The sequence below is a fragment of the Seriola aureovittata genome, chromosome 19 (genome assembly GCF_021018895.1).
Source record: "Seriola aureovittata isolate HTS-2021-v1 ecotype China chromosome 19, ASM2101889v1, whole genome shotgun sequence".
Classification (NCBI taxonomy): domain Eukaryota; kingdom Metazoa; phylum Chordata; class Actinopteri; order Carangiformes; family Carangidae; genus Seriola; species Seriola aureovittata.
The window spans coordinates 18,077,878-18,093,991 of NC_079382.1; the positions used below are offsets into that span (position 1 = coordinate 18,077,878).

At 37.1% G+C, this 16,114-nt stretch overlaps 1 protein-coding gene across 2 annotated transcripts; it reads left to right on the plus strand.

The window, feature by feature from the left end:
- The first annotated feature begins 46 nt into the window (after positions 1 to 46).
- Positions 47 to 14,165, plus strand: knl1 (kinetochore scaffold 1). Of its 2 annotated transcripts, none has more exons than XM_056363365.1 (32): positions 47 to 210; positions 1,085 to 1,119; positions 1,264 to 1,300; positions 1,430 to 1,489; positions 1,592 to 1,674; positions 1,762 to 1,817; positions 1,902 to 1,926; positions 2,026 to 2,063; positions 2,169 to 2,221; positions 2,393 to 3,098; positions 3,486 to 3,538; positions 3,810 to 4,374; positions 4,594 to 4,646; positions 4,910 to 5,444; positions 5,769 to 5,821; positions 6,333 to 8,573; positions 8,754 to 8,883; positions 9,016 to 9,074; positions 9,165 to 9,263; positions 9,350 to 9,465; positions 9,768 to 9,858; positions 9,979 to 10,095; positions 10,183 to 10,270; positions 10,387 to 10,449; positions 10,541 to 10,580; positions 10,672 to 10,776; positions 11,072 to 11,172; positions 11,406 to 11,465; positions 11,656 to 11,765; positions 11,965 to 12,086; positions 12,481 to 12,606; positions 12,835 to 14,165. In XM_056363365.1, the coding sequence occupies exons 2-32, from the start codon at positions 1,091 to 1,093 to the stop codon at positions 12,929 to 12,931; spliced, it is 6,111 nt and encodes a 2,036-aa protein (XP_056219340.1). In that variant the 5' UTR covers positions 47 to 210; positions 1,085 to 1,090; the 3' UTR covers positions 12,932 to 14,165. The 2 variants fall into 2 exon arrangements, with proteins under 2 accessions (XP_056219340.1, XP_056219339.1); XM_056363364.1 differs by having other exon boundaries at positions 48 to 210; positions 11,400 to 11,465.
- The last annotated feature ends 1,949 nt before the right edge of the window (positions 14,166 to 16,114 follow it).

Here is a 16,114-nt window from a genome sequence, read left to right on the forward strand (position 1 = left end):
TCAGAATGCACTGCGCATGCGTGGAGGCGGCTAAATTCAAAACTCTAGACGTTAGCATTAACGCTCGTTGACGTTAGCCCCAGTGAGCAGGTTTGCATACCGACCCAGCTAAAAATAAGCGACATGAAAAGTATTTTAAATTAATTAACAACTAATAACAAAGCTGTATCCCTTGTAAAACTCGAGGGATTAGCTCGTAACAACTTCAAGGTATGTCCTGTAATTATTCTATGGTTTTCCGTTGTTTTCTTATTCATATTTCGAATGGCAAGCTAATACGAACGTTAGCGTTGACTAAATATGCGCACTTTAAGTCAGTGTTATATTCCTGCCAGCGAGGTCAATAATGTTTAGTTTGTTTTCTATGCTAAATGAAGACCAATTTAAACTCATTAACGATTTTAAGAAAGTGTTTTGCGGTGGTATAGTTACCGTTTGTTGACATGGGGGAAATCCATATCCACCTAACGTCTTAACAAAAAGCATATAACTAATGTTTGCGAACTTCCACGTTTTCCTGATATCATTGAGGCACAATTAACTTATTATCAAGACTGAATGACAGACACCTGTATTATCATACCGTGGAGGAAATGTTCTTTTTTGCACTAACAAAACCTGTTTCTGAAAAACAGTCTTTGTCAACGAACTCACCCACCAAGCTGATTATTTATTTGGTGCCCAAGAAAAGGCTATTCTTGCAGTACGTCAATAGAAGTTCAGGCAAATGTTGCATATACAGAAATGTGCAAAAGCTTTAGGCACTAAAAGTAACGTGAGTATGCTTTCAAAAATAAGGTCATGAGTGTTTAATATATCAATAAACTTAAAAAGTGCAGTAAACAAAAGCAAAAAAATGAAATCAGCATTTGCTGCATCCTTTAGCTTTGGTACTGATCAGATGCTTCCCTGATGCTATTCTTTGAAGGATAAGACTAAACATCTGTGCCTAAAGCGCCTAAAACCTAAGCACAGTAGCTACTGTATGCCACTGAAAAGGCCATGTCTCATTAACTTAATTTCAATTATATGCTGCTGAAGCTGGGATTTACAGGAATAAAACCTTGTATCCATACTTTTACAGTTGAAGATGGAGTCCCAGGAGTCTGCAAAGAATGAGTGAGTAAAAATTATGTTATTGAAAGAAAGCTGTCTATACATTACCAGAAGGCCATGGCATTAACATGTGTCTTGTGGTATCACTGGATTCACTTAACATGCATGCACACCAGAGCTTACAGTGGTTCATGTTTTGCGTTACAGTGAAAGCAGTGGATTCTCCAAACGGCGCATTTCCTCGGTCAGTGCTATAAATAATTAGACAAAAAATATACATATATTTATTCTTTTTATTAGGTCCATATCATTTACAATTATTATTAATATTATAATAATTATTTTATTTATGTTTTGTTTTTTTGTTTTCCAGATTTTAAAAGCCCCACGGAAATCAGCCAGATTCCCTGACCCAGAGCAACAGGAAAATGTGGTAAATGGATTACTTGATTTGTGAATTCTACCTGATAATTACAGTATCATTTTTTTAAGTATGCATATTAAACTTTTTTATATTGTCTTTACTTTAATTAAGGTGGAATGTGCCAGACCTGTGGAAAAAAGGAATTCAAGAAGAGTCAGTTTTGCCCCTGCCAACGATGTTCTTCTGTTTTCAAAGTGAGACACTAGTTGAACCAAAGTCATTTCATTCTTCATATACAAATACACTGATATTTCATCCCAATCAATACTTTAACTTTACAGGGATGTGAAAAATGCCTCTCCTGCCCGAAGTCCTTTACAAGAGATAATGACAGCAAGTATGTAATGTAGTAATATTTATAAACACATATTTCCCATATTTATTAAAGCACCTTTTTAATATTTGCCCTGTTATTTCATAGCAGCGGCAGCAACCACACAGAATAGGTAAGGTGACTTGATCCTTTCAAGCTATATTCAGCTGTATTTCAGATGATAATTTAAAATTTGTCCTAACAACATCAATTTATATTATATTATATCAAGGGTCCAGGTGGTGGAAGATGGGACTCAACAGATCATGGGTAAGGATATCAATGTTTTTTTTTGTTTTACTTAAAAAACAGTTATTACTAAATGCTTAGATAATCTGTTCCTTGCTATTACTGAATTCAAGTCTCCAAATTTAGGAATGGCAACCCTTTTAAATGCCCCTCTACATGCTTCTCAACAACAGGATAAGGTGAGCTTGAAGTCACTCCTCAATAATGCTTTGTTGTTTTATCAATGTTGTATTTCTTACCACTGTTACGGTACCAGTACATGGTTAAACTGCTTTGTTATAATTATATTTCTTATAGTATTATAATGCTCAATGAATATTGACTGACATAAAGTAACTTAACTTCACCAGGTCAGCTTTGATACTGAGGAAAACCTTGTGGAGAAAACAGTGATGTTTTCTACAGATGAAGCATTCATGGACATGACCCACAGTCACACTATAAACATTGCTAGTGATGCAACTATTGCAGACATTTCCCTCCAAAACTATGACGCTTTACCAACTGGTGGAGAAAAAACAGTGATGTTCACTGCAGGTGATGCATCCATGGATATGACCCTTAGTCGGACTTTCAACATGACAAATGTGTCCGTATCACTACCCACTGGCAGAAACATGGACTTATCCTCATCAGTGCCTAGTTTGGATCCAGGATTTGAAAACTTCCTTGCAAGTCTATCTAAACCGAGTGCCACCGTTGAGACAAACAACTCCCTTGCCAATATTAAAACACAAAAGGCTGTTGTGGACAAAGAGAATCAGGTTCCACCTTCAGTTTCAGCTATGAGGAAGAAGTCACAAAATGCTTCCATGAGGACTGGGGAATCATCTGATGGCAGTGTACTCTGTCCAGAAGTTAATGTTAGCATGGATATGACCGAAGCTCAAACTGACCGCATTCTGGGAGTCACAGATGATGACGATCCTTTTCAGTGTCTTTTCCCCACAGAAGACATGTATGCCCACTCTAAAAAAAGAGTATCACAAACGACGGAGATGATGAAGACCAAACAGCTACAGAGCAGTAAAACCCTGGGATATTCTGACCCCAAAGGTACTGAAGTTTCTATCAATTAAACTGATTATTGGGCTAATTCTTTCAGTACTACTGTACATACTGCCTTGTCTTGATACTTAGCATCATAAAACCAGAATTTCAAATTAAATTTTTCTTAGATGCTCGTATAATTTCATAATGTCCTATAATGTTTCATTCTCTATGTGTGGAATAGAACTGATTGTGTGATCATTTGAAATGCCTTGAGCATAATTCTCATATATCTTATATTACAATCATATCTCATTTGTGATTTTTTTAACATGAACTTTTCAATTTTATTTATTGATTATTCTCCAGATTATTTGTTATTCTTTGATTAATTGTTTTGTCCATAAAATATCTATATATCTAATTCTGTTATATTTGAATTTTCATATTCAGATATGACATCCTTGAAGAATCCTTCTCTACATGTTTCTCATCCAAGACACAAGGTGAGATTTTTAATTATTTTACTTCGTTGTCTGAAAATTATCCTTCATACTTTATTGACATCAACTGAAACTAATGACCATATGAAAAGTACAACATAAAATTATATGCTCAGTTTTTGGAGAATCAGCTCATGTACTGTATATATGAGTTGCACTTCACATGCATCAGTACAGTTTTCAAAATGTTCTGTTTCAATGCCCATTAAAGATTACAGTTGAAAGCAAATTTTTTTTGTGAATATGTGGTAACAAAGTGCCTTTTCTTCTTCAGGTCAACTTTGATGCAAAAAATGAATGCAGAGAGAAAACAATGATGTTCACTGCGGATGATGAGTTTATGGACATGACTCAGAGTCACACTGTTAACATTGCCCATGGTCCATTAGCTCTTCAGCAAATGTCAGCAGGTGGTTTGGATACCGGATTTAATAACTTCCTTGCAAGTCTCTCTAAACCAAGTGGCCCCACTGTTAATCCTGTGATTGAAAGAATGGTACCATCTACTACAGCATCCTCTAAAGACACTAACACAAACAGCTCCCTGTCCATGCCTAAAACGCAGAGGGCTGATGTAGGTAAAGATAATCGGTTACTAAATACAAGCCGCAGCTCTGGAGAAACATCTGTTGGAGGTGCAGTCTGTTCTGAAAATGACATGAGCATGGATCTGACTGAAGCTCAAACAGGCCACATTATAGGAATCACTGGTTCAGATGATCCTTTTCAGTTTCTTTTACCCACACAAGACATGTACCCCCACAGTGAAAGTCTGAAGAAAGCAAACATGACTTCAGCACAGAAGAGCAGTGAAGCACTTGGATCATCTAACCGTACAGGTATGGAAACCATAAAACCTCTGGTTTATTTTGAGTAAGTAACCAAAATCAGACCACAGACCACTTGAACAAAACATGACTGTTATGTTGGTAATGTAAATTATGATGTACAGATTTTAGTTTAGGACAAAAAACAACTTCATAAAGTGCCATAATTTCTATTGTATTAATTTCCCAAATGGGGGAATTTGGTTATTTAATTCTCTATATCCACGTTAGGTATGGAAACCTCATTGAAGCCATCTTTAAAACCAAAGGTGCAAAGACATCAGGTGGGCTTAACTATTCACTTACTTAAATTATGCATGTTTTTTTTGCAGAATAAATTATTATACAGCTTACTTGCACTGAATGCTTTCAAACAAAGTTAAATTCTTATAGCTGTATTTGGTTTCTACTTGTTATACAATATTGGTTCACATATCCTGACACATTTGTTATTTGCCTTTGAAATAAACAAAAATGCTTTAAAAGGAATGCATAAACATTAATGTTTTAAATTACTTAAATTGATATTCTTTTTCTTCACCACCAGGACAAGTTGGACACTGAAGATGACTACAGAGAGAAAACAGTGAGGTTTTCTGCAGATGATGCCTGTATGGATGTGACACAAAGTCACACAGTCAACATCACTGATTTCAAACTGCAGTCACTCCAAAATCTGGGCTTTTCACCTTGCAGAGAGAAAACTGTGAGATTCAATTCAAATGATGCAGCTATGGATATGACTGAGTGCCTCACTGTAAATATAGACAGTAACTTAGTGTCAGATTCAGTTTGCCCTGTGGAGACACAAGAAAGTGAGAAATATGGTCCACCTAAAGCTGCATCATCCTCTAACATTAGAGACTCATCAGATGGGGCTCCAATCTGTCCTGAAGGTGATGTAAGCATGGATATTACTGAGGCTCAAACAGGCAAAATTTTAGGAATCGCAGATACAGATGATCCTCTTCAGTATCTTTTTCCCTCACAAGACATGTACTCCCAAAGTGGTAACTTGAGGAAAACAGAGATGACTTCACAACTGCAGAGCAGTGAAGTACCCGGATCATCTAATTTTAAAGGTATGGGAACAACAAACCTTTCAAATTGTTTTGTTTAATTATAACTGAGCCAAAATTAGACTTTTTGGACAGTCATAATAATAACACCACAAATCAAAATGTAACATTTGAACTAAAGAACAAATAGTTTCTTTGAGAATGTGAGTTATGGTTATGGCTTTAAAAGTAAAAATTTAATGTGTTTATGGATGATGTTATATTTTATGTAGTGTTTTCCTGGTATATAGAATAAAGCAATTGAACAGAGGTTGTAATAAATCAACCATTAGACACTTCCATGGTGTCTCAATTAAGTTTGATTAAAAATGTCATGTCCACATTTAGGTATGGAGAACTCTTTGAAGACTTCTTTAAAGACAAAGATGCAAAGACATCAGGTGAGCTTTAACTTTCTGATAGTTGCTGGAGAGTATTTATTCATCAAGGGCAGAGAAACATGACTCCAAATGAATTCTGATGTTTATGTATTTATTGAATGTGTATATATATAATTATCCAACACATTCACCCTAACAATTTTATAAGATGATAATATGTGTGTTGTGTTTTCAGCTTGTTCTATATCGAGTTAAAATCGGTTAAACCAGCTTTAATTCTTAATAATTGTATTCGCTGTATTCTCTTTAGTGGTATGTTGAAAGGATTGCATGTATTATTTCTTTCAGAATGGCATCGCAGACTTTTTTTAATTTTGTTTGCGTTTTGTTTTTGTTTGTTTTGTAATGGATAGTGGCGCTGGAGTAATGAACTAATGGACACATTAATTTCCCCTAGAGGATGAATAAAGTATCTATCTATCTCCATCTATCCATCTGTCTATCTAAATGATGCTAACTCAGAATTCCATGAAAAGCACATTCATTTTTCTCTCATGACTTTCTCCCTCAGGTCAACTTTGATGCTAAAGACGACTGCAGAGAGAAAACAGTGAGGTTCTCTGCAGATGGTGCAGCTATGGATGTGACACAAAGTCACACGGTCAACATTGCCGCTCATTTCGAACCACAGCCCGACCCAAACTTGAACTTCTTACCTACATGTGGAGAGAAGACAGTGAGGTTCACTGCAGATAATGCCTGTATGGATGTGACACGAAGTCACACTGTAAACATTGCCTCGGAGATTGAAGTGCCATCACACCAAAATGTTGATCGTCTGCCTATTTGTGGAGATAAAACTGTGAGGTTCACTGCAAATGATGCAGCTATGGATGTGACGCGAAGTCACACTGTAAACATTACAAGTCATCTGGGACTCCAGTCACACCAAAATATGGACTTTTTACCTACTTCTGGAGAGAAAACAGTGAGGTTCACTTCAAGTGATGCAGCTATGGATGTGACGCGAAGTCACACTGTAAACATTTCCTCTGTCTCTGGACTGCCATCACACCAAAATGTCGACCCTGTACCTACATGTGGAGAGAAAACCGTGAGGTTCACTGCGAGTGATGCAGCTATGGATGTCACAAAAAGTCACACTGTAAACATTGCAAGTAATGCAGGACCAAAGTCACACCAAAATTTGGACTTTTTACCTACTTGTGGTGAGAAAATGGCGACGTTCAGTGCAAATGATGCAGCTATGGATGTGAGACGAGGTTGCACTGTTAACATAGAAAGTCATTTGGGACCACAGTCACAGCAAAATGTCGACTTTTTACCTACTTGTGAGAAAACAGCAAGGTTCAATTCAAATGATGGAGCTATGGATATGACCCAATGCCTCACTGTAAATATTGCCAGCAATTCAGTTTCAGATTCAGTTCTTCCATGCCAAGAATCAAACATCATATCCACCAACGGAAACGCAGATTTGCCTTTAACTGTGAGGAAGAGAGAAAGAAGCAGATCCTCGTCAGTACACAGCCTGGATCCAGGACTTCAAAACTCCCTGTCTAAGATGAGTGGCCCATGGACTAATCCTGTGATCACCAAAGCAGTTACTCTGGCTGCGCCATCCCCTGTAGAAGGTGCCAGTACAAATGGCTACCTTCAAGTGCAGAAGCCTTTTTTGGATGCAGAAAATGTAGCTCCAGGTTTTGTTCCAGCTCCCATGGAGAAGCCACAATATAAACCCATGACAGACTGTTCAGAAAACAATGTAAGCATGGATATGACTGAAGCTCAAACAGGCCACATTTTGGGACAAACCTGCACAGGTAAACTCCCTCAATGTCTTTCTTCAACAGAAGAATCCTGCCCCAATTCTGATCATTTGAAGGAAACCGAGGCAACGTCACAGCAGAGCAATGAAGCACTGGGTTCATCTATCCCTAATGGTGTGGTAATTGCAAACTGTCCAGATTCCACTGACTTGAGTGAAATTGCGACCTGGAAAGAACCCGGACCAAGAAATAACACTTCTTTATCACAGAAGATTGAAAGTTCTCCCAGTGCTATTGACCAAGATGCTGATATGTTACATTCACGGAAGTCTAGACGAATGAGTTTAGCTGATGTCCTGTCAAAAGTAAGGCGTTTGAGCCACATGATAAATACAGCTCCTGATACTATGGCCATGGAAAGCGGCACAGCACCTTTGGCTCAGTTGGACCACGACTTGGACAAAAACTCAAAAGACGAAACGGCACCGCAACCCCTGCCTGTACAGGAGCCTGAACCTGAAATGGGTTTGGTAAATAGTCAAGATAATACACAAGCTCAGTGTCTTACACAAGAAGAAGCCTCAACTACTACTACTCCTTTCAACTTGAAGACTAAACAACTTATGTCAAGACTCTCAATGGGAGGCTTTAAGCCGAAACTCCCACAAAGAAGCAAACCTGATGATCCAAAGAAGGTGAATTCTGTGGGAGACCGTACAAAGACAATAACTGTCAATGTTACTAATCAAATGAGTGATTCTAACAACGATGTGAGTGATATTTACGATGAAGAGCTTGGAAGTTATGAAGATATGTCTGAAACGCTGGACCCAAGGAGTCCCCAGAAAGTCAGTGAAAAAGTGAGTCATTCCCAGGAATTCAACATCGATGAGCTTTTAGAGGAAGATGTTTTTGAAAAGGACCTTATTTTTGCTGTCAATGGAAAGAAGAGGCCTTTGCCAAAAGATGACAATAATATGGAGGATGAGAAGAGAATGAAAGCATCCACTGACGTTGAAATGGTAAGTCAAATAACAGTCACCTCTCCTCAATGGCAAGCTAGTACTTAAAGTTTTGCTTTTACACAGAGAATTTGCACTATATTACATTACAATTTCTTTTTTTTTTTTTGAAGACATTCTTCTTTTGTGTTTTTGCATTTTCCAATTGTTTTTTGTTTGTATGTTTATTTGTTTTGCAAGGAATTACAGTCTCATTTTGTGGAGGGTGATGGGAACATTAGCACAGCTCCGAATATGACTACACACACTACTGATGGCTCCAGCAGCAGTCACACAACCAGCATCAGATGTGAAGCTGCATTTGAGTCCAGTAAGTTCTTATTATGGTTTCAAATAGATGGGATGAAGTTCCTTATTATCCCATCTTTTTTCAACTTAATTATGCTTCCTTTGATACAATTATTTTTACTGTGTTTGTGAAATATATTTCCTTATTTCTCAGCTTTGAAACAAAGCCTGTTTGAATCCCAGCTTGAAGACTATGCAAGTGATGAGCAAAAGGTATTTTGCTGGCATATTTTACAAAAGTATCAGTGAAATCTTAACTCCTTAATGAAAGTTATTTAACTGTCTTCTATGTTTTGATTACAGAAACTGGATGATGGCACCATTACTGTGTTAGAGTTCTTTAAACTCTTTAACATAGACTTCGTCATCCATAATCCTCGGCAAAGTATCCTTCCTGGCAGAGTAGGTTCATCTTTATTAATTTTTCAAGATTAAAAAAAAAGAAACAGCCAAATGCAGTGATGTGATCATTTGTTTTGTTTTGGCAGATTTTGTCAGACACAGATCGCTCACCAATGGATTTACTGAAAGACAGGCATATTAGCCGTCCTAAACAGATGGTGTACGAGACAAATGTCCTGAACCTCACAGAAAAGGTGGAGGGGTATGTACGCTTCAGATTGTATAAAGATTTAAACTATTTGTCAAATTAAACTGTTTATCCATTGGTTTAATTTCCATGAGAAGGGTTTATGCTTCGTTTTAAATTGGAGTGAATGCCCTTCAGAAAACTCTTACCAGCGGATTGTCATAATTCACAAAGGAATTCTTTGTTCACAGCTTTGTAACGCAGAACATCATCTTTTAACAGTGTGCCAGAAATCACAGAATCAAACTTATAAACTTATCTCTGGAAACTCAGATATTACAACTGAAACTCTAAATCAGGCCTGTTTATGTCCACAGGTTTAAGGTGCGAATGCGGGACCTAGACAAACCCCTGAAGATTGTTAACAGACCTTTGTGGGAAGAGATGAGAGATTCTTCAGAGAAAGGGGTATTAATGGATGGTTAAGTTTATTTATAACTGCAATTTGTTTTCCTGATTGTTACCATGATGACCACAAATATTTCTTTTTCTGATTCCCCATAAATATCCATCTGTCTGAATCCACAGCTCAAATCCTTCGGTGTAAAACTAAAAGAGAGAAATAACTTCTTCAGAAAGACGAGCAAAGCTCAGTCACATGAAATGAAGGAGGACCTGTACTCGAATCTTGTGCAGGCTAATCTGGTAAGAGTCGTCACACAGAAATACTCAATTACTAACATTTGACATTGTTTTAAACGTGGAAGGTAATTGTCCTTTTCATCTTTTCAGGAGGAGCAACAGAAGTTGAGAGGAACAATTGAGAAAGCAGATGAAATGATAAAAAGTCTGGATGACTGTATTTGTGAATTAGAAACAGGTATAGCTACTGTGGGGAAATGAGCCATGGCTGTCCAGTTTCTGATGCTTCCATATCTCTGCAGTTTTTATAAATGTAATGTAGCTTTACCACCTTTCTATTTTTCCTTGCTTTAGAACTTGCTGCAGTTGAAGAAAAAGGCTTTGAAGATAAACCAAGTCTGAAATCACGTCAGGAAGGTAACTTGGGTTAATCATCTTAACTTTTATTATTGTTTTGATATTTTTCACAAGCTTGAACTGGTCACTGTTTTGTTTTGTTTTTTTACAGAAATTAAGAAAGTCACTGAAGTTTTGGCCGATAATGAAAGGTTAGTTGAGAATATTGTTAAGGATCTTTTTCATGTAATGTCTGACAGAAATGTAGACTGTTTCTTATTCTTCTCATTGTTCCTGCCACAGACAAATGTCTGAACTGGAGTTGCAGAAGCAGCAGGATTTAAATAAAATCAAGAGGCTGGAAGCTGAAACGAGGAACTTCAGGAGCCATGTCACCGTGCTGCATATGTAGGTTTAATTGGTTTTCACATGTTTAGGCTTAGGCCTTGCTCTCGAAATATGTCGGAGCTCATTTGCAAAGAGCTGTTGATGCTGAACCTTGTCTGTTCTTTAAAGTACACACATTAAGAAAATCCCCCTTTCATTTTACTATTTTCATCTCTGTGTTTTCTGTTGCTCTCCTCAACTCTTTATTAATGAGCCCCTGAGCTTATTTCACTCAATGCTCTTTATGGGCTTTATTTTCAGTGTTTGTACACAAATATATTCAAGTTAATACCTTTTTGTATGTGTCTTACCTCAGGGTGAATGAATGGAGGTCTGGAGAGAAGAAGGACAACTGCATAGTCTACACTTTTCTCCATGACACCATGCATCTGCAGTTGGCGTATGAAAAATACAAAGGTGAGATTTTTTAAATATCATTATATAGTCTAATTAATAGTAGTTAATACTATTTTACTGTAGTTTAACATTTTGAATTAAGATGTTCATCCATTTGTACAGGCAAAAAAGAAAGAAAATATACTTGTTGCTTTTGTGTAAACTGAGAACCTCATCTTTTATGTCAGGAAACAATTTGTCATTAAAACCAGTGTTTACCACCCAAACTATTTGTGTTTTTATTGAAGGAACAGGTGCTGATAATCAGTCAGAGAGGAAGATATCTCACATCACCTTCAAACTCCAACTTGATGGTGAGAAAAAAACAATATCTACATATATATACATATATACTGTATATATATATGTTATGGGTCTCTATGCTATCTGACTGCCTTCCATGTCCTATTCATATTACTTAAGTCTTCCAATCTTTCCATTGGCATTTTAAGTATGGAGGACATAGCTGTAACTGGTAATTTGTAATTTTTGTTTTCCAACTAGATGAGAAGTCGCAGCCCCATGCCCGCCTCGTTCACAAACTACTCTCTCAGTACATTGAGAGTGAAACCTCATGGGTGGAGAAGTATCCAACAAGTAAACATGTGCCAAAGGTATGCGCAAATGGAGAAACAACAAAGATCCAGGGTTGGATGTTGTTATTTTTAATTTATGGCCAGTTTGATTAAAGTTCTGTTAATTTGTAGTCCAAGAACAGATATTGTACTTTTTTTTTTTTTTTTTTTTTCTTATATGCTTAGTTGAGTCAGACAGATCTTTCCTCTGATGACTTTTGTCTCCTGGTGTATGCAGCTGCTCCATGACGTTGGCCTGGTGGTGAGTCGCTGTCGTCTGCTGGGAGAGGAGCTGCGTCTGCTGAAAATGTGGGGAGGTTTAAGGCTCGACATCCTGAACATCAGCTGTGTCGACACTCAGTAAGACTTTTGAAAGATTCCTTACCTCTGTGCAATATTAAGCACATTTTAAAGCTGAATTTACCTTTAAAGTTTAAAATTTACCAACATTTTTTGAGGATCAGGATATGAAACTGTGATAATATCATCAGGCACATTTTAATTTAAAGCATCTCGATACCTTATTTCCCCATTTTGACAAATTTGAAGTCCAAAACCAATAAAATGGCCTCAAATCTGTCACCAGATTGGTACTGTACTACCGAACCCTGCTCCAGGCAGTGGTACTTATGGGCATTAATAACTTTAAACATTTACTCAACATCACATCAGGAACAATTTATATCTGGGCTTAAATTGATTAATTAATTTTCAAATTATCACAATCGTTGTATATCCTGTTTTCTTCCTCCAGAGTGCACATTGTCTTCAGTAGTCTCAAGAAATTTTCCAAGTTTGAGGTGGTCCTCTCTGTCAGTTTGATCAACCACCTCTGCGTCCTTCAAGTAGAGAGCTTTAAGAACATGATCGGAAGCTCTGAGTAAGTATGACTTTTATTAATTGAAAAATTTAGGACCTTTAAAATAAGGAAACTTTTACTCTTGACATCCAGGTGGAGGTACATGCAAATTTAACACTTACATAAAGCAAAGTGTTGTGCTAGCATAAAGGCTTTGCTGATAATCATATGAAGGCTATATTACACAGTTTCTTTAAGGGCCAGAAAGAACCAAACAACTAAGAATAATATTTTTTATTGGATTTGCAGGATCAAACAGATTGAAGAGATCGTGGCATCGTTCAGTCCAACAAAGAACCTCTTGACGAAGATTGTCAAAAAGATTCATGATAATCTACTCTGTTGAAACCAGGAATATGTTTGAAATATGTTTTTTCTCATAATGCAACTGTACCCGTTAACAATTCTCATTTTGCAAAAACAGTCATGGCATTTTGTTAAAAAATACTTTGTTGTTAGAACATGGCAACATAACACATGAAAAGGGACAAGATAAATAGTCATATTGCTGGAATACAGCAAATCACATCAGTTTCAACTATAGTTATGGCATTACATTGTTGCCTTACGTATATTATATAATTGATCAATTTGGCTTGATTTATATTTGCTCAGTGATTATGATTACCATTTAAAATATTAAACAGTCGTCTTTCATTAGTTGGAGTGCAGATAGTGCAGCTTGTCCTGTGCAGTTTCCAGAGTCACCTCCGGATGGTGAACATAGACTTACAGTACCTGGTTTTGTCTGCAGGTGCATGCATGCATGCATATGTATATATCAGATAAACGCTGTATTGTATCTTTGGCAGAGCTGAACATATGTAAATATATTTCCCTTTATCTTCTTCGTTGTGAATCAGTTTCTACAGTCTCTTTCAAAATTTGAAGAAAAGCTTTGTGCTTCTTTGTCTTTAGAAAACAATAAATGTAAAATAAATTTTTTGTACTCGGGATTCCATTAAAAAAATATGTTTACTATTTTTTCTGTTCCTTGTTGTCTCCTGTTTTTTAGGAGGAGGGGTGTTTATTTTGTTTTTGTATTACTTTTGGTGATTAATTAATACGATTAATAAACATGTGTAACTATATTAATAATGTATCATTTATAATAAAGATCAATCTGCTGACTGAAATCTAAACACAGATGTGGTATCAGTGTTGATCAGTGGATGAAATCCATCAATAAGCTTTAAGATGTGACTGATGCGACTTCCAATGACCTATCGACTTTATAGGCATTCACAATGTTTGGAAATCGTTCCCAGTGCATAGAAATGATTGTAGCATCTGAAAATGTAGGTTTACATTCTCAGCACTGATTTCTGTGAGCTGACATCCTGTTTTCATTTTTTCATTTCTGCATGTTATGACTTTTCAATATATCTTTCACTATGACGACCACGTTATTGATTCATGCTGTATTTTTTGCACTCCAGTGTATTCTCAGTAAAGGGAGGTTCTCTTCATTACCACAAATCCTACATCTGACACAGTCAGGGGCCAAGCAGTGAGGGTTCCTGTTTCTCTTGTGCTGCAACAAATGCACAGATGGTGTGTGGTTTATGTGTATAATTAATAAAAGCAGAAACATATGTTTTTGTGTTGAACTTTGTGTTTCTATTTCCACTCATACAAACATTCAAAACACTAGACATCAAAATGCATCTTCAGTGTCGAGCTCTTCTCCTGCTGTTCCAGGGTTAGACATCAGATGGTGCTATGGGCTTGTGAAATATATAATTTGTCCCAATGCCACTGCCCACCCTGAGTGAAAACTATCCTTGTGTTAAGTTCCTGTCATAATGTTGACTTTTAAAAACAGGAGGACTTTTAAGGAATCAGCTGTTTTTTTTCTGATGAATAAATGATCTCTACAGAGTTTTGTGGCGCGTGCTAAAGCAGTGGTTCCCAACCTTCTTCCTTATGACGCGTTAAAACAAAAAGTCTCTACCTGCTCCCCCTTGTCGCAGGTGTGTCATTAGTGTGGATACAAGTTTAGAGCAGTTGAACCAAAAAGTGTTTCTTCTCAGATTGTTTCATTTGAAGGATTTTAGGAGGCCCTAGTTACCTAGTATTTAAAAAAATACCTTAATTTTATGAAGTAAATGTGTTTTCTCTCATTTTGGTTTAATCATCTTGTGACCCCTTAGGACGTTTTAGCGGGTTTGAACCCCATTCAGGTTGGGAACCACTGAATAATCATAGTTTATTTAGGATATAGTTTTAAAGTGATTGGATTTTTTTATTTTCAGGGTTTTCAACAATGTTTCATGCATTTTAAGACATTTTTCCCAAACGGACAGCCTTGTAATCCTTCAATCTATTTTCAAGTACAAGCATGATTAATTCCTCTCAGCAACGACCACAGAGTATCTGCATCACTGGATCAAACAAAGAAAACTCCTCTGTGCAGTTGTCTTTCTTTTGTTGAACCTGATGTAAAGATCCGATTATTTAGCTGCAAAAGAAGAGGAAGAGCTGAACACTTTCACGATCTTGCTGTGTCCAAAGCCACACTGCAACAGCCAAGACATGACTGACAGTGGACACTGTCCAGGGGTCATCTGAAAGGTCAAACAGCCTCTGAGAGGGTGTGTGTGTGTGTGTGTCTGTATGTATGTGTGTGGAGGAGTGGTGGGGGGGGGGCATCACTGTCCACTCCAGAAGGGCTGACGTCAAGGGTCAAAGTTGACTTTCCAAACCGTCACCCTCGAGTGAGCCATCAGGGGAGACAAGTTCCTCCCTCCCTCCGTTCCTCCATCCCCCGGGAACAACGGCTGCTGTCAAACCAGATAGAGGACACATGGGGGTGTCCTGGCAGGGGTTAAGTTTGACTGAAGCGGCATTTGGTTCCTCTGACCTCAGCCTGGGGGTCAACTCAATTTCATTTCAATCGATCTCCTGAAGGATTTTTCATTACTTACACGTGTGAAACTTATTCATTCATTAGCTCATAATTCAACAATACAAACAGGAATTAGATTATTTTCCCCAGTAGTTTGATGTAAATTCAAAGTGATTGTCTCATTTTCAGCTTGTTTCTTTGTAATTACTTAGGTATGTAGATGAGTCACTGCTTGTCTGTGATATTTGTTTTATCCGGTGAGAAAAAGCTCAATCCTGATGCCATTATCTGATTATAACATTGGCAAAGTAAAACCTAATTCCAGGAGCACTGTTTTTGATTTCTATTTTTAAAGATATATATTTAGCAAGCTCTTGCTACTTTATTCTAACAACAGGATTTTATAATGAGTAAACATGGAAAATGCTCCTCACAAATCACATACCAGCCTACACCAGGTGAGTCGTAAACCTGTAAATGATGTGTGATGATGATAATAACTGTAGTTTTCTCCCACTGCAATCACTGTAATTTCAGGGTAATTTCAGCCTCAATAGAAAATACTGGGTATAAAATATGAAACTAGTATTTTGCTAAATTGGACAGAAAATGGATTGAACTTTGATTAAATTACTTGAAGGAAATATTCCACATCCTGTGGGAGAGTTGTTGAGACTTTTC